We start from the raw sequence: 25,000 nt of genomic DNA, 5'->3' as shown, positions 1-25,000 counted from the left end.
AAACTCAGCGTTCCAGATAACACATCCTATCATCAGCCGATCTGAGAACAACGGATCCATTTTAATTAATGTTTTGAAGGGTCGGCAGATTGATTAAAGTATTGTTTTGTACGAAACACAATTTCTCCTGGTGTGCACATCTTGACACCCATCGGCTGGTCTCTCGCGTCGCACTTTGAACACGCCGTCTCCCTCCGGCGGTGAGTCTGATCACAGTGGCCGGTCCAGTCCACCCTTCTGCTCTCCGATCGGTGTACCCCTCCCCTCCTTTACTCTCCATCCGTGCTCTCTCTCCCCCTCTCTGCCCGGTACATACATCAGTATGTCTTTAGCACTGGTAGCGCTATACACCCCCTGAACGGAGACGGAGCTCGTTTAGTATTCCGCGCACAAGGCGGCGAGAGAGAGAACGCGCGCGAGAGAGAGGGAGGGGAGAAGGAGTGGAATAAGGAGAAAAAAACGAGGGTGAGAAGACAAGAAAAAACACAGCGAGAGAGAAGAGGAAAGAGGAAGAGGGGAGCGGAGAGATACCTTATTGTTCATTTCTCCCTCTCAGTCTACGCCTCCGTGCCATCATCCTCATTCCAGGTGCAGTATTTGGACCAATCCGTATTTTTCCAGAACAGGAGTTATCATTCATTCAGACGCGGCGCGTCTAAAAAATATTTACTAGACCGATTGGGCTTGGGATAAACAGCGGAGACACAGGGACTAGGTGTGGGCTATGCAAGGAAGGTCTAGATCGTGATCACAGTTGGATAGCTTGCATGTTCATTTATGGTTTGCAATGTACACGGGTTAGCCATCACCGTGAGATCTTTGCGCGCACGACAGTGCTATAGGCTATATATACCTTTGTCATCCTCTGTTTGTCCCGTCGTTTCTCTTCGGTCAGCGTTGATGGGCTGTGGGAATTTGAGTGTGTTTTCCGACATGTAATCTATGGTTTTCACAAAGTGTGTTAAATAACTGTAGAACGACAGAGTCGTGACCTGGTCTTGGTTTGCATACACGTTGCATGTACCTTTATTACGCTTGTGAATGTGTAGGAATGTGTAGGTGCATCTGGGTTGTGCTGTGGTCTATCGCCATTATAAATTGATATTCATAACTTTTCACGTGACCCCGGCGTATAGGTGATTAACACAAAGAAGAAAAAATCTCCTCACCAGCTATACCACTTAAATGTGGGCACACGCACGCATCAGACACAGACACATACCAATAAATACTCACACATACATGGAACATAAGTGCAAGGGTTGAAATGCATGGAAGAAGGTCTCTCCTCCACCCACCCACTCCCTCCATACCCCCCCCCCCATCTTCAAAGGCAGGCTTTTGCCCAGGCGTTATCAGGCACACTACTGTAATTATGCTAATATTAATGTATTCATGTGTAGCCAGAGCCACAGGGATTCAGGGCTGGGCTCAGTGTATAGACAGGCTTGGAAATGTATGCGAAATATGAAAGTGCCTAATTCTGCCGCCTGTGTGGATGACGTTGACGTTGGCTGGCTTGGCTGTGGATGATCACAGCTTCTCTTTTATGGTCCTGTTTATGTGTGTGTGTGTGTGTGTGTGTGTGTGTGTGTGTGTGTGTGTGTGTGTTTGTATTAGGGCCTAATTCGGCAGCAGCCTCTACAGGAAGAACGGCAAGTATCTGAGGGTTCCTGGCTTGCCTCGCTCTCCTTCTCCCCCCCTCTCTCTCCCTCTCTGGCTGGCTCCCGTGATGTTATAGATAATTTAGATACTCTCAGGGCTGGAGGGAGAGTGCGAGCACTGCCACGCATCTGAGCAGAGCCTCCTAGCATTGCCCTTCTTGCATGCGTTTGTGTGTGTGTGTGTGTGTGTGTGTGTGTGTGTGTGTGTGTGTGTGTGTGTGTGTGTGTGTGTGTGTGTGTGTGTGTGTGTGTGTGTGTGTGTGTGTGTGTGTGTGTGTGTCGTCTGTTTTTGTATGTATGTGTATTTTATGTGAGAGTGTTTGTAACCGTGTGAGTGTATGGGTGGCAGTGTTAGCGTGAGTGTCTGCCAATGCATGTCAGTTTGTGTGTGTCACTGTGGGCGTTTGCATATGTGTATATGCATATGTGTGTGTGTGTCTGTTCTCTCTGATTTGGATAGAGGCATCAGTCAACAAGACCATGCAGCCAGGATCCCCCGTCAGTATTTTTTTCCCTTGCTGGTGTAGCTGTGAGGCAGAGAGAGGCCACAGCCTGGGCCTATCAGGGCCTGTATCTACATCATTATTCCCGCTCCATAAGCACCACCATAAAGTTTTCATACTCAGATCCTCAGCATTAGACCTTTTTACCCTGCTCCACCACACTTCTGTTTCTCTCTCTCGCTCTCTCTCGCTCTCCCTCTTCTCTCTCTCACACACTTTTTCTTTTTCGGTCTCCTGTCTCTGTTTTTTTCACCCTTTTTCTGCCTCTCTTTGTTTCTTTCTTTCCTCTGTCGATGTCTCTCTCTCTCTCTCTGTCTCTCTTTCTCTCTCCATCCCTCTCACTCTCAGGCTTCCAGCACATCTCAGGGGCTGACTTACATAACAGGAGAGGTACTCAGGGCCGCTGATGATACAGTAGTCAGGTAGATGTCTCTCTCTCTCTCTCTCTCTCTCTCTCTGTGTGTGTGTGTGTGTTGTGTGTGATGTGACAAGCAGATGTGTGGTGGCTGAGCTCAGAGCCCACATCACACTGGGTGAAGAGGAGGCGACCGTCACCCAGCCAGGCAGGTGTGTGTAAGAGTGTGTGTGTGTGTGTGTGTGTGTGTGTGTGTCTGTCTGTCTGCACAGGGTCAGTACGGCACTGTACGGTGGATGCCGGCAGGTCCGTATCAGTGAATAGTAGGAGCGCAGGGGTCGCGACCCCTCCTGACTCACAGCAAAAAAGGACATGCTCTGTCTGTCTGCGTGACTTTGCAGCAGAGGGAGTTTAACATGCCCAACTGCAGCTGGCGCCCAGGATGCCTAGCGGAGCAGCAACACGCAGCAAAGGAAACAACAGGGAGGTCAGAGCGCACATTTGCAATAGGAAACGAAAGAGAGATTAGGGGGAAGAGGTCAGAAGGGCAGAAAATGGAGGAGACCAGGTGGATCCAAAGACCAAGGATGAAGGGATCACAGAGTAAAAGATGAAGGAGAGAAAGAGAAATCCGCACAGGATTGTTATTGTAAATAAGTACAGATTTGGTAGCGTTCTCAGCCAATCAGCAGAAATATGCTTGACACTACTGCACAATGCACACACCTGGAGTGCATGGCTGGGGAAGCAGGGAAGCAGATAATCCTCTGACAGACTGAGTGGGGTGTGTGTGTGTGTAGGGGGTGGCATTAGGGTGAACAATGTCTGATAACATTAAAGATGACATTGCAGATAGGAGATCACCCACAAAAGAAGACAGCTGGATGGTTGGAAAGCGTAAAAAACTGATAAAAAAGAGATATTGTTAAAATATCATATTAGGCATGCTCAATGGATTAGTTCTGTTTGTCAACAGCAGTGTTCTCCTGCTCCTGAAGAAAGAGATTAGTCATTTATTACATAGAGGGAAAAATGTGTGTAGCAAACATGCTGGTAACACACACAGAGGGATGTCCTTGGATCCGTTAAGTTATATATTAGATCTATAATAAATGTAAAGTGCAGTGAAATATGGCATATATCATATGATATGACATGAAGAGTGGTAAAATGTGTTCAAAGGGTTGACATTCTGCCATATAAGGAAAACATGGAAGAAACAATGACAAATCCTCAGCATTAATTGACGTCCCTCCATTCCAAACACAAACCTAAGAGAAAGAAAACGTCCAGCACGTTCATTTCCATCAACGCTGCATACCCTCAGCAATATTACACAATGCAGTAACACAGACTGATGATAGTTGTGGTGATGATTATATACAGTAACTGTATAATGTGTGTGTGTATGCGTACATTCAGTCCAGGGACAGCACCTGAGGGGACTTGCTAATTACTCCATTTGTTTCATACCTGAGTGAGTTTACCTCCAGGTCAATGACAGTAGCTTGCCATAATGTCCAGCTGTTGTATGATTGTGTAATGTCCATAATGGCTTCCCTATCACTGCTGTGTGATTAGAATGTAACTGTGATGGCTCCGTGATCCTTCCTGCACTATCCTGGCTGCTAATTGGAAGGAGGCTGTGTGTGACTGCTGGCTCGAGTGATGACGGGAGTATATCTCGGAATCTGTAGATGTGTGAGTATGATGATATCTGACCTTGCTAATTTGAGCTGGTCACGAAATGGAGTCAAATCACTGTATAATTTATGTGTGACAGCATCATTACCATAACAGAGTTTGCTGTTGTGCGATTGGACAGTGACCTCAGTGTCCTGGCTGTGTCTAATGTGTGATTGGAACATGGCCATGCTGGCCCGCGCGACGCTGCTTTGTGATTGGAGCATGACCCTAGCGGCGATGCGCCATCGCCTGTGTGATTGGCCCGCAGACCCAGTGGCTTCTCTGTGTCCACCCGGTGTGATTGGGCAGTGACCTTACTGGTTGCCAGGTCTGTGTTGTGGTGTAGGGCTTTTCCTGCTGGTATTGATTGGCAGCATGACAGCAGTCAATGGATCGTCTGAGCGAGGTTTTGTGTTCCACAGTGGCAACGCGTGTGTCCCAGTGTCTGTGTCAATGTCACCTGTGTGCTTTACAGAAGCAACGAGAATCAAGCTTCACTTGCCACCAGAATGTGTGGTAGACTCATGTTAAATCTGATTCATGTTTGGAAGAACTAAGAGAGATATCGAACTGATAGAAATGTTTTTTGTATTTCCACAATGGACTCCAGTCTCTTTTTTCTCCATCCTTCTCTCTCTCTCTCTCTCTCTTCCTGCCTGTGGTGGCCAGGTTGTTTTCATGTCTGCTCCCCTCCCCTCTCCCCCCTCCTCTCCATTCTGATGGCTTTTGCAGTGCTTTACCTCTTCCCATGTCCTTCACTCGTTTTTTTGTACTTCTGTCTCTCCACATCGTTTCTCTACCCATCCCTTTTTGCTTAGCACCCACTGTGTTTCTCCATCCCGTCTCATTTTTTCCATCTCTCTCTCTCTTTCTCTCTCTCTCACTCTCTCTCTCCTCTGGACAGCCCTTTTGTGCTAGTTTGGTGCCAGACAGCCATTTTTCAGATTGAGATATGACGGGTTTTAAGATCAAACTCTAGACAGATTTACCGACCAGGGGCGAGGAACGCTGGCTGGAGGGGGCCTTTTTTTAAAGTGCTAATCTCAGACTCATTTTTACAATGGACCCAGCATCTAAGACGGACAGATAAATAGACCTCTCAGTGTCTGTCTTTCTTTTTTAGATGGTGATTCAGGACGATAGACTGCGCTAACATGCTGATTAAGAAAGGAGGGGTGGGGACAGAGAGAGAGTGAGAGACAGAGAGAGAGAGAGAGAGATATATAGAGAGAGAAGGAGGGAGAGACGCTCGAATGAGCATGTGAACATCTTGACCCGAGCCTTGTCCCGGATGACGTATTGCTGTACTTAACGCGTTGATTGACTGATTGACCAGCTGATGGCTGTGTGGATAACTGCTTTAGTAAGGGAAAAAGACGGACAGAGGAGGAGCACTCGATTGGAAAGCCGCCCTCCTCCACACAAAGAGAGACGAATGGCGTTTTAGAGAGCCGCACGGAGCGAGACAGTTCATCCATGTGACATATGGACAGGCCCCTCAATAACGAGGGCTCTTATTGGGCAGCCAGACAGTATCAAAACACTTCATTGGAGAGAGAGAGAGAGAGAGAGAGAGATGTTACCACGAATAAAAGTAGCACAGATACTCTCAGAAACGCTAACGCCAGAGTCGTGTATTGGATTTGTTTAATGAATAGATGTAACCACACAAGAGCAAGCCAGCAGGGACTGTGAGAGAGAGATAGAGAGAGGGGTAGGTAGTAGGAGAAAATGGAGAGAGAGAGAGAGGAAGAAAGAAAAGGTAGGAGAGGAAGGTGGAGCATTGACCTGTTTTTCTGAAGACAGAATGAGCACAGAACAGAGAGAGAATGCTAAAGAGTTCTCGCAGATGCAGTCAGATCCGCACTGTGACACATAGACAAATTACATACTCCACCTTTCACCGGCAGCTACAACGAAGAACGCCACCACCCTTCATGGCTTCCCGCACGCTACAAATCACAGAAGGACGTGTGTGCCGAACCAGGGCAGGCTTCTCCTTTTCCTTCTCTACACTTTCTTACCATCTCCTTTCTAATGTCTTTCAGGCAACTAGCTGGAGTCACCTCGAGATTCTCCTCAAATGGAACAACGGCCCTCCGTCAACATTAAAGCTTGACTCGCACGACTGGAAAACCACTGCGTCTCCCGGAGGTCCCACTGGAACTACGTGACCCAGAATTCCACTCTCTTTGCTGATGCTGTTCTGTGAAGAAGACTTCATAATAGGCCACCCCCAGACCATCTCCTCTATTAGTGTTTGGAGACTGTGAGATTGTGGGAGGCCAAAGTAAATATAGTGCCACCTTGGACTGGCAGACGGATATGCCAGACATTCTGGAGGGATCTGGCACTATCATCCATCATGAGAAGGACTCTTCAGCTGACCTGTAGCCATACTTATTTAAAAAGTAAGTATTATCAGTTATGAGGTTTTAGGTTTTGAAACAATGGGGGGCTTAGAGTCTAAGACAATTGGGCTAACCGTATTGAGCTATACTTGGTTTTGCTTTTTGCTTTTTTTCAGCTTTTTCTCTTTTGTTCTGCCTTTTCTCCTATTTATGGACAAGTAGCAGAAGTAAAGAAGTCTCTGTGCACTTGAAAATGAACTTAGCATCTTGACATGTTTATTGTTAATTGAAAGGCACACGTACATTAATGCAATGGAATTTGATGGCTGCTCTGCTTACAAGGGCCCAGGGTCTTAGAGGTCATGCCCTCTTTATCAAATGTCACAGAGTCATGGTTGCTGCTACTCTAATGATGTCATATCTTTTTTTCTTCTCTCTCTGATCTCTTTCAGCCTTTCCCCAGAAACCAATGACTATATTGTAAGGGGTGAGTGTGGCCTACCAATTAATGGGCGCATCAGTCACAGATGGCTTCTGTTTAACCTAGGCCCAGACATCTGTGCCTGACAGAACCCTCCATACTCCAATCCTGATCGGCTTTGCCTCACAGCTCCCCTTCACTGATTGGTCCCACCAAAAAGAAAGTGGCCAGACCCTTCCCACTCAGGCACCGTCTAATTGGTGTTGGGGGGTAGTAGGGGGCCTGCGCTGCGCCGAGCTGAGGAATCGGATTGGCCGTCTCTGTTTGCGGGTGGGCTGGGGAGTGAGATGCGGATTGGAGGATGTCGGGGGACTGGGATGAAGACATGTGCAGGAAGGTGCTGGTGTTGGTGGAGGAGCTGTGCTTCAAGTCCCCCGAGGGGCACAGCCAGAGCGAACCCTGCCAGGAGTTCTACTACATCATGAGGGGCGGCAACCGGCACCAGGACTCGGGTAAGCGCTCACAAGCACGTTGGCACACATGCACAGATGCTCACACATACACACGCACGTGCATATGCACACATACACTGCATTTGTATTCATCCACTAAGCCAGGCGCTTTTATCACAAGGGATTCACAGGTAAGGCGAGGTGAGCCTTTTACCGTGATGTGTAGTCCCCACGTATCGAACCCCTGACCTTGACGTTGTTAGCATCTTGTTGTACAGGAACACATGGCGTGGGGGAGGGGAAGAGGGAGCATGGGCTGGGGTGGTGAAGTAGCCTTCATTTACCATTCTCTTATGCATAGACATTTAATATATGGCTTATGCAGAAAAAAAAGAAATGTCTTCTTCAGAATTCACATGTTCGCAGCTCTGATGTGTCATAACAGAGGGCAAACGAGTCAGGGCATTCATTTAAAAAGACAACAGAATATGCCAGGGACAAAGAGAGAGGGAGAGCTCCAAATTTAGATCCATGGGTCCTGCGCGGAGCAGCATCTGTCCAGAGGCACAATGCTGTCTTGTGTTTGCAGAGCGCGCCGCTAGTATCGCAGCACTTGGTGGGGGATTACATGTCAAGAAGTCACATTTTTGTATTCACCGACTGTAAGCCACTCCAGAAAAGCATCTTCGACATGACAAAATGTGTAATGGGCCCCCCTTCCCCCTCCCCCCTCAGATTTTTGGTGACAGAAGTGGGGGAAACGTCCATTAAGTTGCCAGCGGATTGGAAACATTGGGGAATTATTTGCCGCGAGCCGAGAATTGACAGCGGCAGAATTGGATGCCAGCGCGTGTGCCACATCAGCCAACGTGTGTCACGCCTGAGCCTCCTTTCATTTGCTCCCCTCGTTCGTCCTCTCTCTCCATCTCTCTCTCCATCTCTCTCTCTTGGGGAGGGGCCAGTAGGCTTTGGTACAATGTCATCTCGAAGCTGTTGAAAAACAGAATTAATGTGTCACTTACAAAAACAAGGCAAGAGACATTTTTGCATTACACCCGTATAGACATACATGCACTCCTATGCAAAACTAATCCCCTTGTCTAGGAGCCATTTTGTAACACTTTTACAGAATCACAGTCTCCCTTTTGATTTCCATACTCATTTCATGTTTTTTGTGGCATCATACACATAGTAACATAATTTAGTTTTTTTTTAATTATGAATTATTCAACATCATTTGTTGAATTGATTAACTCAACTCAATCACAACTCACAAAAATACAGAAAAACATCTGATACAGATGATTATAGGCATAATAATTCACACATGTGATTTACAAAGCAATGATACAGTTAATCAGCTTCGTAGAGTTATTGCTTATTGAAGGTAGTCAAGGTTTTTAAATGCCCTATTTTTATCGCCTTGCTGAACACCAGGGTAAGTGAAATCATCCAACAACAACAACAAAAACAAATGGGGAGTGTGTGTGTGTGTGTGTGGGGGGGGGTGAAGCGAGGGCATGAAAAAAGAGTGATGAACATTGTGTAGTTAGGCGGAGTAGTGGCGAGCCATATGCTCGGGAGCCAGCGTGTGTCAGAGAGGGACGCTTTGAGATTTAAGGCGGTGTGAACCAACGAGGAACGCTTTCTCCGCCTCGGAGCTACTTAGAGCTGCGACGACTCAGCGTGGACCATATGGAGCGCTGCTGCGCAGAGGTGAGTTTGGCCTTGGATGCTGTAATGTAGAAGAAGAGGAAGGGGGGATGGAGAGAGAGAGAGAGGGAAGTGAAAAAAACGACACAGATTTCAGTTTGTGCATTTTATCCCTGCCAGGGATTGGTGGTGGTAGTGTGTGTTTTGGAGCGGGGGAAGGGGGTAGTTGAGGCAGATCCTACAAGAGGTAGAGGGAATTCTTTTTCGGGGTAAGCTTTCTATGCGGAACGAGGAGGGATCAAGGAAGGATCTGCTCAAATCACAAGATTCCCTTCGGAGAGCCGAACCACGCACTTTAGATGTCTCCCACTGTTTCCCCAACCCGGATCAGCATCATTCTGTCGGCACCCCACCGAACGGGTCTTGGGATTTCTATCGAGTAAGCCGATGATTGGCAGACTCTGATTGGCATAACATCCTCTTGGGTCTCCTGGTAGGGGAGCGCCGGCAGTGGTGGGTTGGGTTGATTTGTCTTGGGGTGGGTAACGCTAGGACAGGGGGGAGTTGGATCAGGTGTTCATTGGCAGAGCAATTACAGCCATCCAAACACACAACCCCCCCTTCTCCCCATCTTTGTTTTTTCTGCCATTGATCAGTGCATTAACCTCTCGCGTCTCAAAACCACTTCTACATTTAGTTCCCTCGCTCCATCAATGTCTCTGCATTTATTAAGGCTCCACCTCTTGTTCTTCCATTTCCATTTCACACATACACACACACACACACACACACACACACACACACACACACACACACACACACACACACTTCATCTGCCTCTCTATGCCTCTTCCTTCTCCTCCTCTTTGGCCCTCTCCTCTGTCTGGCTGCGGAGCTGTGTGGAGAGACTATATTAACCCCTCTTGGGTGGGACGTAGCCGCCGCTCCTTGGCGAGCCGTGGGAGAGTGAATACGTTTATCTTGACCAGTCAGCCAGTGTGTCGCTTTCAACATGCAGGCTAATCTGTTACCTCTACACACCTGCCTTACCACCACCACAACCCCCACCCCTCTTTCACACACACCCACACACACAGACCTTCTCCCTCCGGCTGGCTGTCACCCCTTCCCCACCTCACAGTGTCACCTGTTTTTCACCCCCTCCCCTTTCCTTTCTCTCTCCCCTCGCTTTCTCAAACATACACACACACACACACACACACACACACACAAACACACACTAGCCACTACCTTATTCTCCCCCATTGCTACCTAGCCGCTCCCACTCCCCCTCACCCCCCACTCCCCTGCTGGCTTTCCTCCTACCCCTTGCTGGTTTCCGACTTCCTCTTCCCATCTTTCATTCCTCTTCTCTTTCTCTCTGTCACTCTCTCTTTCTTTCCATCTGCGTCTTGTTCTTCACAGTGACAGATCAATGCCCCCCCACCACCACCTCACACCCCCACCCCCCCATGCCCCTCCCTTCCTTGTGTGCTCTCTGATCATATCTTTTGAACAAGTGCTGATTAATGACATACACACACTAATGAATAATTCACCAAAAGAGAAGGGGCGGGGTGGAAGAAAAACAGAGCAGGAGAAGAAGAGAGATAGAGAGAGAGAGAGAGAGAGAGAGAGGGGGTGAGGGGAAGAAGTGAGGGAGAGGAAAGACAGGAGACTGGAGGGATGAAAGGAGGCATGAGAGACTGGGATGGGGGGAGAGAGAGAGAGGGAGAGAGAGAGAGAGAGAGAGAGAGAGAGAGAGAGAGAGAGAGAGAGAAGACAAGGGGAGAAACAGAGCAACATCAGAACAACGAAGAGGGAGAATCTGGCAGAGAACAGACGAGACACACAGAGGGACGACGCAGACAGACAGAGATTTGGGTACAGAGAAATATAGCCAAGAAAAACAGAGAACAAACTGACAGACAGACAGAGGTGTAAATGTGAAAGCAGGGGAAACACAAACATGAGGTTTCATGAAAAAATCACAAAATCATCCCCCAACACACACACACATACTATTGCATATGGGTTTTGTCTGAACTGAAGCTCTGTTGTTCTAAGATGCTCGTTTTCCTTTCAGATTTGTTAAGCGTGATTTGTTGATATTGTTTATTTGTTGGGCTACATAATCTCTCATTCGTGAGTAAAAGGGGTGCTGTCAGACCCTTTGTGTCTCTTGCCGTTTTAGAGAAAATGTGAGTCAGGACAAAAGGACTCATTCCCCTGAAGGTTGGCTTTAGTCTCTGTAGTGTCGCTGTCGTGAATGGCTGTCATTTTATAGCCATGGATCGTGACGAGTAAGTTTAGACATTCTGAACTGCAACATTTCGTGACCTTTCTAGCTGACAACAAAATTGTGGCACTGTTGTAAACATTGGCGGCTGGTTGCCACTTAAAACGATTTGGAGGTCAGGTGTGATTTTCAAAAGGTTTTTTTTTTCTGGTGACTGCCTCAATGAGTTTTTCAGCTTCTTTCTTATCATATGTTTTCACTTGGTGTGGATTCCTGTCAATAAAATGGGATTTGCAGGGCCTTTCTCCTCAGCTGTAGTCGTTACCAACTGCCAAGGAGTGCACTTGGAAAACATGGAGCAGATGTATCAAATTCCACATAGTATTTCACAAACAAATGTAAATTTCCTCCATTTGGTCTTGAATCCTTTGTGGCTCATGTACGCACCAGGCACCAGGCTCAGCTCCACGCCATCTTCAGAAGCCATGCGTTGTCAAGCACTGTCTATATAATTACATGATCTGAGATAGATGACAGAGAGACAGACAGCTTGACAGATAGGCCTGTTGTGCCGGCGTGATTGGCAGTCCTCCGCCTGGTACCTCGGCACTAGGCTCAGCTCTCGGCTCGGCTCGACACCGGAACGGAATATTTAGCCCCGTTATTCATCGATGATTCATTCGCGCTTTCCCCCTCAGAAAGCGTCATTAAGTCCTCAGCGTGATGGAAGGCAGAAAAAGGAAGGGGCTTAAACGCTTTTTAGAGGACTTTTTTGTGAGGCATTGTTTGGCGTTATTGTCAGGTTTTTCCTCTCCCTCCCTCCACACCCACTGCCGAACTCCCCCCCCTTTGAGGAATAAACCAATTCGATGATCATTTTAAACCCTGCTTTCAGACAGTGGCACGGTACAAAGCTGTTTGTGAGAGACAGCATAAATTCCCTCTCTCTCTAGGGGGTGTTTTTTCCCCTTTATATCCCTTCCCCCTTTCCCTTTTGCTCCTTTCTTCTGTAAATTCTCTTTTCACCAACCATCATTAAGATGTCTCTCTCTGCGTCTCACACTCTCATTCACTCCGCAGGTTTGTTGCCACGTCTCTGTCTTGTCGTATCGCCTTAGCTTCAGCTCGCTTCCACTCTTCCTCTCGTCCGTCCGTCTTTTCTAATGCAGAGCCTGTTTAGGGATCCGCATCGTTTTGATTTGTTTGTTGTTGGTAAACGTAATTTGTTTCGATAGCGGCACCGAGTGTATAACTAGGGCCAAATGTGACAGGGGGCTGAGACATGATAGGCCCTGAAGGAACAGCTCGGCTCGGGCCAGGACCGGTAACCGCTGCAGAGAGGATGTCAGCTCAGTCCATGTGGGCTGATGGCTTGGTGCAATTCGCTAGTGTGTGTGCGGAGGAGGGCGGAGGCCTGGGTGGCTCCATGCAAACTTAATGAGAATGACGGTTTACTTTTACACGTTTAAAGCTTTGCGAGGAGGAAGAATTGTTTTTAGCTCCTCGTTTTGATTTTTTCTCCCTTCCTTTTTGTGCATGCAGAGCTCTCTAACGCTGGCAAAGCGTTGGGCTATTTTGAATCCGTCATGACATTCTGCTTTCATGGTTTGTTTGTGCTGAAAGGAAGTAAAGTTGTAATGTATGAGATGTGCCACAGGAGCTGAGCTCAGTGGGTTGTTTTTTTCAGAGCTACATCAGTCAGCTAGACAGACAGGCAGAGGGGAGAGAGGGAGGCCTAGATTTCCTCACTCCCCATCATCCTGAACTCTCACCTCAGGGCCCAGTGACTCACACCACTTCATTAGAACTCTCGCCCGCCACAGGGGACCCTCAATACGTTAAATACCGCTTTTGTGCCAACGGGTCTTTCCAAACATGCAATCTTGCCTGACCCCTCCCCCCTCGTTTTTCTTATCACTGTCACACCATCTCCCCTTTCTTTCTGCTCTCTCTCTCTTTCTCTCTCTCTTACTGTCTCTTTCTCTCTTTTTGCCTATCTGTGTCTCCCTCTTCATCTATCTCTCATACCTCCTCTTTTTCCCTCTCTTGCTGAAATTAAAATTCAAAGTAGCTTTATTGGCATGACAGCTCATACACAGTGTTGCCAAAGCAGAGCTTTACATTAAAACTCTCTCTCGTTCGCTCTCTCTCTCTCTCTCTCTCTCTCTTTTACCTCTTCCTGGCTTTATCTCTCTCTTTCAGACATCTCGGTGAGCCTCCTCTCGGTCATCGTGACCTTCTGCGGCATCGTCCTGCTCTCCGTCTCGCTCTTCGTCTCCTGGAAGCTCTGCTGGTTGCCGTGGCGCGACAACGGCGGGTTGAGCCTGACGGCGGGCCTGCTGCCAGGCGGCACCGGGGCCGGCGGCCTGGGCTGTGGTGGCGGCGGCTCCTCACTGCTGCCGCCGCTCCTGCAGCGCAAGGACACACACTCGTCCTCCTCGCTCTACCCGTCCCTGTCGCAGCCGGCCCAGCACCACCCGCACTTCTCCGACCTGATGGGGGTGGAGACCAGCGGCGGCGTTGGAGGTGGCGTAGGTGGCCCGGGTGGAGGGTTGGTGGTGGGGGGAGTGATTGGTGGGCCTCAGGAGACCCAGGAGAGCTCCTACCTGGATATGGACTCCTATCCCAACAACGCCGGTGAGTCGCCACGCTCAGCCAGTTCACTAGTGGTGCCCCTCAGTTAAAGAGACTGTAGGTTTTAGGTTTTATTATTTTGCACAAATTTAAAATACACTATGATCAAAAAAAGTGAAAGTGAAAAAATGAAAGTAAGCAATAGAGTGCAGGGAGAGTCAGAAAGCCCAACAGTCTTACTTGGAGTTTCCACCAATAATGATGATGAAAAAAAATCATGATATTATACAAAGGTCAACATTAACATAGTTAAAATAGCATGGCATGGCATCCTGTGTGTGATAGTAAAGCATTTACTCACAAAAATAAATAAATAAATAAATAAATAATTAAATAGTCAAAAAACAATACATGGTAGATAGATAGATAGATACTTTATTGATCCCCAAGGGGAAATTCAAGAAATGGACAACAATACATACAAAGCAGGTTACAAAGCAGCAGTTCAATTTCCTTTTAAACATCTTTTATAGTTTTGATGCTGTTCCAATACTGGGCACCTCTAAATCATATAGAAACTTATCCTCTACTAGTAAGGACTTTGTAAGGAGATTGCCGAGTTGAATATGAATGAATCTGTGAATTAGCTATAAAATAGATGAAATGATCATGTTCAGTTCCTGTATTATACGTGTGTGCGATGTCTTGGTGCCATATCTGATGCCATTTTGAACTGCAGTACCATTTAATATGCCAGGTAGTGTGCCCACTCAATAGCCAACTAACTTTACTTCACATTATTATTATTAACCATAGTGCTTCACGGTACTGGCACGGTACTTTACTTTCGCACATCTGTGCTCTAGCTTGCGGTTTATTCATTTGCAATGCACACAATAGAGCTGTGCAGTGGAATACAATGCACCATTATAAAAGCAACCAACCTGTAAGACGCATCATCAATCGTGCACTACATTGCGCTGTTGCAGCAGCTGTAGTATTTCGCCTCTACTAAACAACATAAATAGTGTACAGCATCATTGTATGACATAAACTGTGACCTACTATTTGCACATCACATTACGCTACACACTTTATCACTGAATAATTAAACACATCCCAACACTGTGATTGCTCCAATGTATATGATTGCTGCTATGGCCTGCGCATATGGACACTATAGGCTGCTCATATTGCAGCCACAGTCAGTGGAATGTGTCAGCATATCCCATACTAGAAAGGAAATTATGAGATCAGTCCTTATGTTATTACATGCATAGAGTACAGCTGCTACAATGTTCCAGTTTTTCTACCTCGCCTCTTGTTCTTTCTTGTTCGTTCTTTCTCTCTCTCTCTCTCTCTCTCTTACTTTCTGCTAGTGTCTGTTCAATTCTTTGCCACCTTTCCTGTCCCTTTTTGTATTTGTCCTATTGTTTTCTACTGGCCTTAATTTCATCTGGCTCTTCCTGCCATCATCACTTTTAACGTCCTCCTACGCTCTCCTCATTTCTTGCTCTCTTTTTCCTCACCCCATCCTCACTCTCTCTCTCTCCCTCTCTCTCTTTCATTCTCTCACTCCCCTCTCTTGCTTCTCTCAGCGACTCTGAAGTTGAGCACCACGTCTCCAGAGCTGCCCCCTGTGTCTGAAGGCGCCCAGCCTCAGAAGGACCTGCCCAATGCCCACTCTCAGCAGCAGGTCACCACCAGGTCCGTGCCCGCTGAGAATGTGTGTAAGGGGTTGTCAGAGACAGAGAAAAAGATCAAAAGAGAAAGCAAGTTTAGTTTGTGTGTGTATGTATGATGTGTGTGTAGACTGACCTGTGTGTACCGTATGTGTTTGTGTGTGTGTGTGTGTTAGTGTGTGTGTGGACACAGAGATATCTGCGTGTACGTGTGTGTGTGTGTGAGTGTGCCGCGCCACATTATCATCATCTCTCTTCTCATCTCTCCAGGCCCAAGCCCATGACTCACCAGCTCTCCAGCCCCGATTTCCATGGCGAGGAGAAGAGCGAGCAGGTGACCAGCATTGGCCAGATCAAACCGGAACTCTACAGGATGCGCCAGGGCGACCAGGGCGACGGCAAGCAGGGGGACAACTGCGGCAAAATTAGCTTCCTCCTCCGCTACGCCTTCAAGTAAGTCACACTCTGTCCTGTGCACTTCAGTGCACACTCCCCGAAGGCCCTTTCCAGTGGTGAGACAGCAGCAGATCACTGGTGTCTGTCCGCCCCGTCACTTACACGAAGGGAGATCCATACCTCTCTTCATCTCAGTGCTGCATAAATAGACAATGCCAGTGTAGCTCATAAAAGAAAAGGCACAAAAAACAGAGAGGAGAAGGAGAAGAAGAAGAGGGAGAGAAAAAGAGGGAGGGAGAGACAGATACAGAGAGAGAGAGAGAGAGAGAATGAAAGCGGGGTGTGAGATGGAGCGGGTTGGAGGTCGGTGAGGGGGAGTTACAGCAGCAGAATGACTTATAGTCAGGCACCCGGCGGGCACCCGAAGCTCGTCTGGTGGGGGTCCTTTATTTTGCCGTCACGTAGAGGCACATTACAATGGCGGAAAGTGCTGATGTTTGAAAAATGAGGGGAGTGAGAGGCAGGCATGGGCATGAATTATATATGGCGAGCTACTTTTAAACAGCTGCCCCTGTCAACACATAATAACACTGCACAGTGTTACACCAAGAATTAAAGGCTGGTTGAGGGGATAGAAAAGAGAGAGAGAGAGAGAGAGAGATATAATGGAGCAGGGGAGCGAGAGGTGGTGGAGGAGGACAGATGTGTGGATAGGCAAGCGATTGATAACCCTTTTTCCATTCTCAGCCGGTGAGAGGGAGGGACTTGGAATGGATGACGGTGCCGACCCCGGGCCTCTCCATCACGTCAGCTGGATATTTATGTGCACTCGTGGTGTGGCAGTGTGGTATGCAGTCTGCCATTTTGTGGCGCTGACTAGGCGTCTGCGTGCCGTGTAGTGTGCAGGGCTCCAGTCTCTCTCTCTCTCTCTCTCTCTCTCTTTCTCTCTCTCTCTCTCTCTCTCTCTCTCTCTCCCTGTCTCTCTCTACCTGTCTCTCTCTCTCTTTCTCTCTCTCTCTACCTGTCTCTCTCTCTTTCTCTCTCTCTCTACCTGTCTCTCTCTTTCTCTCTCTCTCTCCCTGTCTCTCATGTGAAGTGTTTTTGCATGTCTGTTTGTGTGTGTGTGCACGCATGCGAGGCCCCGGTTGCATGTTTGTTGTGTGATAAAGAGTCTGTGAAAAGCACCTGTCTCTTTTTCATTGTGTGCTGCCTGATTTAATTGACACCATTTGTTCTTGGGCACGCACAGACACAGGCAGGTGACATGCATTTTACAAGGCAATGGTGTTAATGCACTTCAGTGAAAGCACACGTGTGGATGTGTGTGTGGATGTGTGTGTGTGTGTGTGTGGGAGGGGGGTGTTTTGGAGAAGAGGCAGGCAGGACAACAGTGTCAGCGTTTGATGGGACCTTCGTGGGGGGAGAGCACGTTGTATTGACAGTGCAGTTTTGTGCCTGACACATTGGTGCCCAGGGAATCACGAGCGCATGTAAAGGATTGTCTGTGTGGAATAGTAGATAGCTTTTTCTCGTGCCTGTCTGTTATGTGCATGCATGTGTGTGTGTGTATGTGTGTGTGTGTGTGTGTGTGTGTGTTTAATGGTAGCTGATGGCAGAGGTGTAATAGGTGCAATCTCCGGCGGCAACCGTTGGGAGTGTGTGAGTGTGTGTGTGTGTGTGTGTGTGTGTGTAAGAGGCTTCTGCTGCTCTGCATTTTGTTGTGTTTGCTTCGTCCTCCTGGTTTATTTGCCGTGACACAGACACACAGAGCGAGCTCAAGAGATGCGCCGGAGTGACAATTGCCAGTGATTAATGAATTTGGACCGCGCAATGAGACAAACCATCATGGAGGTGAAAGAGTGTGGGGGATGGGGGGGGTGCAGAGCTAGAATTGATGTTGATGTGTGTGTGTGTGTGGGCGGCGCGTGCGTGTGTGCATGTGTGTGGGTCGAGGTGGAGAGGAGAGAAGAGGGGAGGAGGGGCCCTTTTTAAAGCTTCCTCGAATGTGGCCAGAGCCATCCTGCGATTTTCAATTATGGAGCAGACTGGCCCACACAAAAAAAGCGGCTGGCATATTTATCACTGTGTGGGGAATGCCGCTCAGTCCCAGGCCCATTACAGGCCTACAATATGGCACCACAGTTGTTCAGAAATGGCACATAAATAACAAGAGAGTGGAAAAAAACAGAAATGTTTATCAGTACTCATGTACAGGACCACTGGTTCTTAACTTTAGACCCAATGACCCGACACATCTCGCTGTGCGAAATGTCATGTGACTGCGACTGGACAGGGCGACGTGGTTAGATGACGTGCATTAAGCTGATCTGATTGAACGTGTGTGCTTGTATCATTATATTGTAGCATAATTAGACCTGATTTCTTTCACTTAGTTTGTTATGCTAATCCCAATTTGGATGTTACTGCGTATTTATCTGGCCTGTTAATTGGCGGTAATTAATGTGTCCGCCTCCGACTTGATTGGATAGATTGAGCTGCGTAATCAAAAGAATCCTGACTCTGGATTTGATTGGTCACGACTTGCAATCAGCCCATCTGGCTGGATTCCGATTGGATTTTCCCAGCCCTGGCCAACCTCCCTAGAAACTCCTTCTTAGTTCCAGAGAGGGCTAATGAAGTGGTGACATGCTTGTTAGGGCTGAGAGACACATTCTAACGAGGCCCGATTAAGGACCCCAGAGTTCCCTTCCCACCCTTAATTAAGGGTTAAGCATGACTTGTTCTGCATGCTTCAAAAAAGATCTCGGTGCCGTGATTAAAACTGGTTCTCTTAAAAAAAGTTTCTGTAACTTTTGAAGGGTGAACTCCTTGTACTTGATGTAGCTCTCTCACTGTATGTATCTGTTATCAGATACTCACTCTCGTCATATGATGCCATGCCGTGACTTGCTCTTTAATTGAGCGTACCCCAAGTGGTTGTAGTATGTTTCCAAATTATATTTGAGAATAATGGTGCTTGGTTGACCACAATGTTTCCACTGATTTCATGTAGTCTGACATTCAGATATGATTCCAGATTACTGTGTAGTGGAGATATGCTGAGATGTAATTGTCCCCCATATATTACACTGTCATGGAGGCACTGATTCAGAGGAATGCATATTAAGCAGATTATGATACTGTGTGCTTTTCTCCTTTGGCTCAATCACTTAGGGTATGCATGAGTACAGGGACAGTCAATTAAATCATTCATTTTTTATGCAGCCTGTTCAATGCAAGTGAATGGTTTTTATGTGTGTGTGTGTGTGTGTGTGTGTTTGTGTGTTTGTGTGTGTGTGTGTGTGCGTGCGTGTGCGCGTGTGCGTGTGCGTGTGCGTGAGACATTACTAGTAGTCCACCATACCTTATGAAGTCTCAAAAGGGTGCAGAGGCATGATAGCTAATGGCGCCCTTATTGCTGCGGTCAAAATGAGACCAATTACCCCTCCTACACTGGTATCCTCCATCCAGCTGTTAAACTGAGTCATGGTCAGGTGTCTAGGCGACACACACACCCCTGTGGACAATTGCTTAAGGAGGGATATAAAGAGTCCTGCTTTTCTTCTCACTAGCTCTGCTGACCTTCAGCAAATCCCAAGTGGTTTTCGAGTGACCCTCAGTGAGCTAAGGAGGCTTTGTAATGAGTGCAAAACGGGTTTTAAGTTGCCATAATCTCTCTGGCTCTCTTACAGCACGGAGCAGCTGGTGGTGAAAATCCTGAAAGCTCTGGACCTGCCGGCAAAGGACGCCAATGGCTTCTCCGACCCCTACGTGAAGATTTACCTGCTGCCAGACAGGAAGAAGAAATTCCAGACCAAGGTGCTCACCTCGCCCTAGCCATTTTTTCTCCCTGCTACCACACCCACCCCCCCATTTCCAACCCAACCCCCCATGTGCGACACCGATCACCCTGAACTCTCACCTCAGGGCCCAGTGACTCACACCACTTCATTAGAAGTCTCTCCCACCACAGGGGTCCCTCAATACGTTAATTACCGCTTTTGCACCAACGGAGTCTTTCCAAACATGCAATCTCGTCTGACCCAGAGTTTATGTCTCCTTGCTGCTCGTGTTCACTGTCTCTCTTTGGCCCTATTTATCGGTTCCTTTCATTCTTTTATAGTCTTTCTGTGGGGTTGGGCGGGTGGTTGAGAGTATGAGGGGGAACTGGCACATGGCCAGTCATACTGTGTTGTTTTTCATCTGAGGATGTAAGGCATGCAGCTCTTATAGCTTGTTTGTATGGGATCTTCTCAGGCATTATGTGTTTTAAGGGTGCATTACAGATTAAATACTGGCTCAATAAAAGAGAGTTAAATCCCCCTCTTTCTCTCTCTCTCTCTCTCTCTCTCTCTCCATTCCCTCTTGTCTCTGCCCCTCCCTGGCGCAGGTCCACAGAAAGACCCTGAATCCGATCTTTAACGAGACATTCCAGTTCGGGGTGCCGCTGGCTGAGCTGCACGCCAGGAAGCTGCACTTCTCCGTCTATGACTTTGACCGCTTCTCCCGCCATGACCTCATCGGCCAGGTCGTCGTGGACAACCTGCTGGACTTTAGTGAGGGCAGCGGGGACAAGCCCATCTGGAGGGATATTGTGGAGGGGACGGCGGTGAGAGGACTGGCACACACACAAACAAAAACACAAACAAATACATAAACAAACGCAAACACACACACTCACACACACACACACACACACACTTAGAGACACCTATGCACAAGTGTTATTATAGGGATGCATGGTGGTCATTCACATTTCTCTCATAGGCGTAGTCAAAACCCAAGGACACACACACAAACACACACACACACACACACACACACACACACACACACTCTTGCTGTACTTACAGTGTGAATAGGGCTCTAGAGAAATACCCGCTTGGTGTATTATCTCAGCCATTTATCTACATCCATAGACAAATAGAGGTGGAACTCGCCTGTGAAGGCTACATCAGCCATATATATTGTACATGAAAGGCTTCAGTGGAGAATGCAGAGGAAGGTGAGCCATCCTCTTGCCAGATTGTGCCGGCCCGCGCGCCATTGTAAGAATTAAAACAAATCCTGGATGGGGATCGACTCCACGGGTGTGGGCTGGGAGAGGAGAGCCCACTCGACTATCAAATGGCGAGAGTGGCTCGCCTCGCGTAGCCTTTGAAGCGGCAGCACTGGCTGATAAAAAACACTGGCTTCAAGGTTCTTCCCTCTCTCAAAAACAGCCAGCCGGCCTTGTTCATGTCTAATCAAAGAGGGTATTCATCCGGTGTGGTGACTTCACACTTATACACACACACACACACACACACACACACACACACACACACACACACACACATGCACACACACACACACACACACACACACACACACACACACACACACACACACACACACACACACACACACACACACACACACACACACACACACGGACCCACAAACACATACACACACACACAGACACACACAAAATGAGGGCGCGTTCAAGAAACGTTGAGTGAGGGGGATGGAGGGTGGGGTGGTCGGGGTGTGTGGAGAGTAAATTGAAATGGCTGTCGATGTTTGAAGCCCAAGTCATGGCATTGTGACAGCAGCTGCTGCTGCACTCTGGTGTGACAGGGGGCTATGCCAGGGCTGGAGCATGTCAGAAGCCTCAGAGGCTAGTAGAGGTCGGAGGGACACGTGTGTGTGTGTGTGTGTGTGTGTGTGTGTGTGTGCTGAGATACGAGGATGAGGACCCGTGTGCACCCAGCCATGAACTGTGGCACACCAATGTGGTCTGCCCTGATTGTGGTGCCTTGTGGTGCATGGCGTATACAGTAGAGATGATGTGAGGATGTTCAGTCTACACTGGACTGCTATGGCTGCATTGATTCTGAGCAGTAAATATGAAAGTGTTAACAGCTGTTATGTGCTTCTCTATGAGTTATTTTGTCTCAGTTGTGTAGGCTGTGTGCATGACTACAATTGACTGTGAACAAACAGTCCGTCACTATTTATGGGGCATTGAGATGGCTATGCTATGGCAGGGAGACTATGCAAGCATTCAGGGACTGGGATCAGGGTGTGTGTGTGTGTGTGTGTGTGTGTGTGTGTGTGAGAGAGAGAGAGAGAGAGAGAGAGAGAGAGAGAGAGAAAGAAAGAGAGAGAGAGAGTTTGTGTGTGTGTGTGTGTGTGTGCCTCTGAGATGTGAGGAGGATGAGGACCTGTGTGTACTGAGGCAAATCTATGCTGCTGCGCTTCCACTTGGGGGAGAGCAGCTTCTGGGGGGAGAGCTTCTGGGCAGCAGCACCCAAATGGAGCCTACGTGCTGCTGGGGCCCCTGGGTGCCCTCAGGCCCAGCTGTGGTTGCCTGCTCATGTGCAGCACTTTGCCACTACTGCCTTCGACTTCGAAATCTGCACTCTTAAAACAGTAAGGCTCTGTATTAGTGGAAAAATTCCCATATATAGACAGCAATTACTCCATGAAAACTGAAATTTGTTGAATCTGAAATGGTCTGAGCAGAAAAGGAAGTGAGGCTTTGAATTAAGGTTCATCCTGACAGGATTGGTGGTTTAGCTTGTTGTGTACACACACACACACACACACACACACAGTGACACAGCACAAAGTACATATTTACATATTTTCTATTATCTCATATCTTCCACTTGAGCATGTGTTTGCATTGCTTTTTTAACACGACAGCACCTATGCCTGTAGACAACTTAATGAAGAAAAAAAGGAATTGAATTCTGAGGCTTTCATTAGACCACATGGATGTTTGACCACTGTAGTCCTCTGCCTGACCCCTGAATCTCTCTGCCTGTTCTCCTCGACAGGAGAAAGCGGACCTGGGCGAGCTGAACTTCTCACTGTGCTACCTGCCGACTGCCGGCAGGCTCACTGCCACCATCATCAAAGCCACCAACCTCAAAGCCATGGACCTCACTGGCTTCTCGGGTTAGCTGCTGTGACCCACAGACACACACACACACACACGCACACACACATCCCCCCCTGTGTCACCAGCTCAGCACCGGTGATCCACTGGACCACATCGTTCATTAGTGCCGCCACTAGCAACCAGCAACAACGCAGCCTAGAATGAGCTGCCTCTCCACTCCTCCATGGCTAATAATATCCGAAAAAAAGGCTCTGCGAGAAGTATGATTAGGCTGCCGGTTTAAACGAGCAATCAATTAAGAGTGTGGAAATGCTAGAGACGGCATTTTTTTCACTTTCACTTTTCAGTTGAAAGCATTTGGATTAATAAAACTGTGGAGTGAGGGGCTAAAACAAACACAGTATTCAATGAAAAGATATTAAGACATTAAATATCTAGAACACCTCACATGCTCGACGCTATATCATGAGAGCGTGATAGATAGCACCAGGCCTGATTTGTGTTGGTTAATTTGATTAACGGGGGCGGACCGGAGCCTAATACGAATCCTCTCTCTGGGCGTAATTATGTGGCATTATCACGCTGACGGTGCTGATTAAGTGACATTTGAAACGGACTAAGAATGTGTCTGTTAATATTGTAATTTAAATTATAATCCTCATTATGAGTCTTATTTAATGTGGGGTTTATTGTGATGTTACACTTGATATTATATGGTCTCGCTTTCCCTTTCTCTTTCCCTGCCTCTCCTCCTTCCACCAGACCCATATGTGAAGGCCTCGCTGATTTGTGATGGGCGCAGGCTGAAAAAGAGGAAGACCTCCATTAAAAAGAACACACTGAATCCGACCTACAATGAAGCACTGGTCTTTGACATTCCAAATGAAAACATAGAGAATGTTAGTGTGATCATCGCAGTTATGGATTATGACTGGTGAGTCCTGCTGTGTGTGTGTGTGCATGTTTGTTTGTGTGCTTGTACCTGTGTCTGTGTCTGTGTGTGTGTGTGTGTGTGTGTGTGTGTGTGTGTGTGTGTGTGTGTGTGTGTGTGTGTGTGTGTGTGTGTTCATTCACTGTTAACAAGTGTGAATACTGCACATGTCCATGTGTAAAGATGTAAAGATATCCTATCATCTCAAACCACACACTTCAGCTTAGCTGAATCAGCTTACAACCCATCTAATAGCACACACCTGGCACAGCCTCAGAGACTATAATGGAGTTTGCACAGTTTTGGGCAGTCGCAATAATGTATAACAACTTATCCATGAATTTTGATGCAGCTGACTGTAAGATCTAAATACCCTTTTCCCAACATTGTATGTATACTTTATGCATGTGTGAAAGAGGGTGAGGAAGATGGAGTGAGACAGAGAGAAAGAAATAGAGAGGGAGAGAGAAAGAAAGAGACAGGGTGCGAAAGCAGTGAGCAGGAACTATAGGGTATTACCATTCCTGTGATGGGAGAGTAATAAGGCTATTTTCTCCTCATGCATTGCTATTGATTCAGGGGACCAGGGGCATGAACTATATCTCCTCAGACGTTATCAGCGGGGGAGCAGACCATTAGTTCTTTCCTTAATGGCACACCGACTCATTCCTCCTTCGCGAGGGCACTGGTTAGTGGGCTGCTCACCTTTTTGTTTGCCGAGAGCGAGAAAGACAAAGGGCGCCTTTTTGCAGAGGACGTGCGAGAAGCGATGGCTCGGTGGGGAGATTCCTGACTGTTGTTTTTTTCCTCCCCCCCCCCCCCAGCACCTTTGCTTTCATTAGGACTTAATGTGTGACACGCTCAGATATGACTAATACTAATATGACTAATTATCATTGTGTGTGCGGATCAGGTCGTTAATAGAGCGGCGACAGTGCCATTATGGCTGCAGCTGTGCTGGAGGTCGTTCTAAAGTCGTTATTAACAGTGCGTGGTGTCTGGCTTGTTACTTCAGCACGGCGAGAGAGGTGACGGGTGTAGCCGGTCTGTTGAACATTTCCCCGAGTGGCCCCTGTGAGTCAGTCAGCCTCACCCCCCACCCAACTCCCCTCCTCGACTCTTCCTTCGGTGGTGGACGTCTACGCTTGTTTTACATAAAGACAGGGGCCTCATGAATAAACATAGATTATGGAAATGCCAA

The 25,000-nt window shown here is 47.6% G+C and overlaps 1 protein-coding gene across 1 annotated transcript in view; it reads left to right on the top strand.

Moving 5' to 3' along the window:
* Positions 1-41: 41 nt before the first annotated feature.
* syt3 (synaptotagmin III) overlaps positions 42-25,000 on the top strand; it is a 30,899-nt gene continuing 5,940 nt past the window's right edge. Inside the window, exons 1-10 of the mRNA XM_048246505.1 lie at positions 42-588; positions 6,257-6,619; positions 7,012-7,492; positions 13,527-13,961; positions 15,497-15,605; positions 15,851-16,033; positions 19,669-19,795; positions 20,367-20,585; positions 22,804-22,924; positions 23,631-23,802. Coding sequence (XP_048102462.1) covers positions 7,342-7,492; positions 13,527-13,961; positions 15,497-15,605; positions 15,851-16,033; positions 19,669-19,795; positions 20,367-20,585; positions 22,804-22,924; positions 23,631-23,802 — 1,517 coding nt within the window. The 5' untranslated portion in view covers positions 42-588; positions 6,257-6,619; positions 7,012-7,341. The remainder of the gene's footprint in view (positions 589-6,256; positions 6,620-7,011; positions 7,493-13,526; positions 13,962-15,496; positions 15,606-15,850; positions 16,034-19,668; positions 19,796-20,366; positions 20,586-22,803; positions 22,925-23,630; positions 23,803-25,000) is intronic.

This window comes from Alosa alosa, chromosome 6 (assembly GCF_017589495.1).
Source record: "Alosa alosa isolate M-15738 ecotype Scorff River chromosome 6, AALO_Geno_1.1, whole genome shotgun sequence".
NCBI classification, from domain to species: Eukaryota; Metazoa; Chordata; class Actinopteri; order Clupeiformes; family Clupeidae; genus Alosa; species Alosa alosa.
The sequence above is the reverse complement of the archived record's forward strand: the minus strand, read 5'-3'. Positions and strand labels throughout refer to the sequence as shown.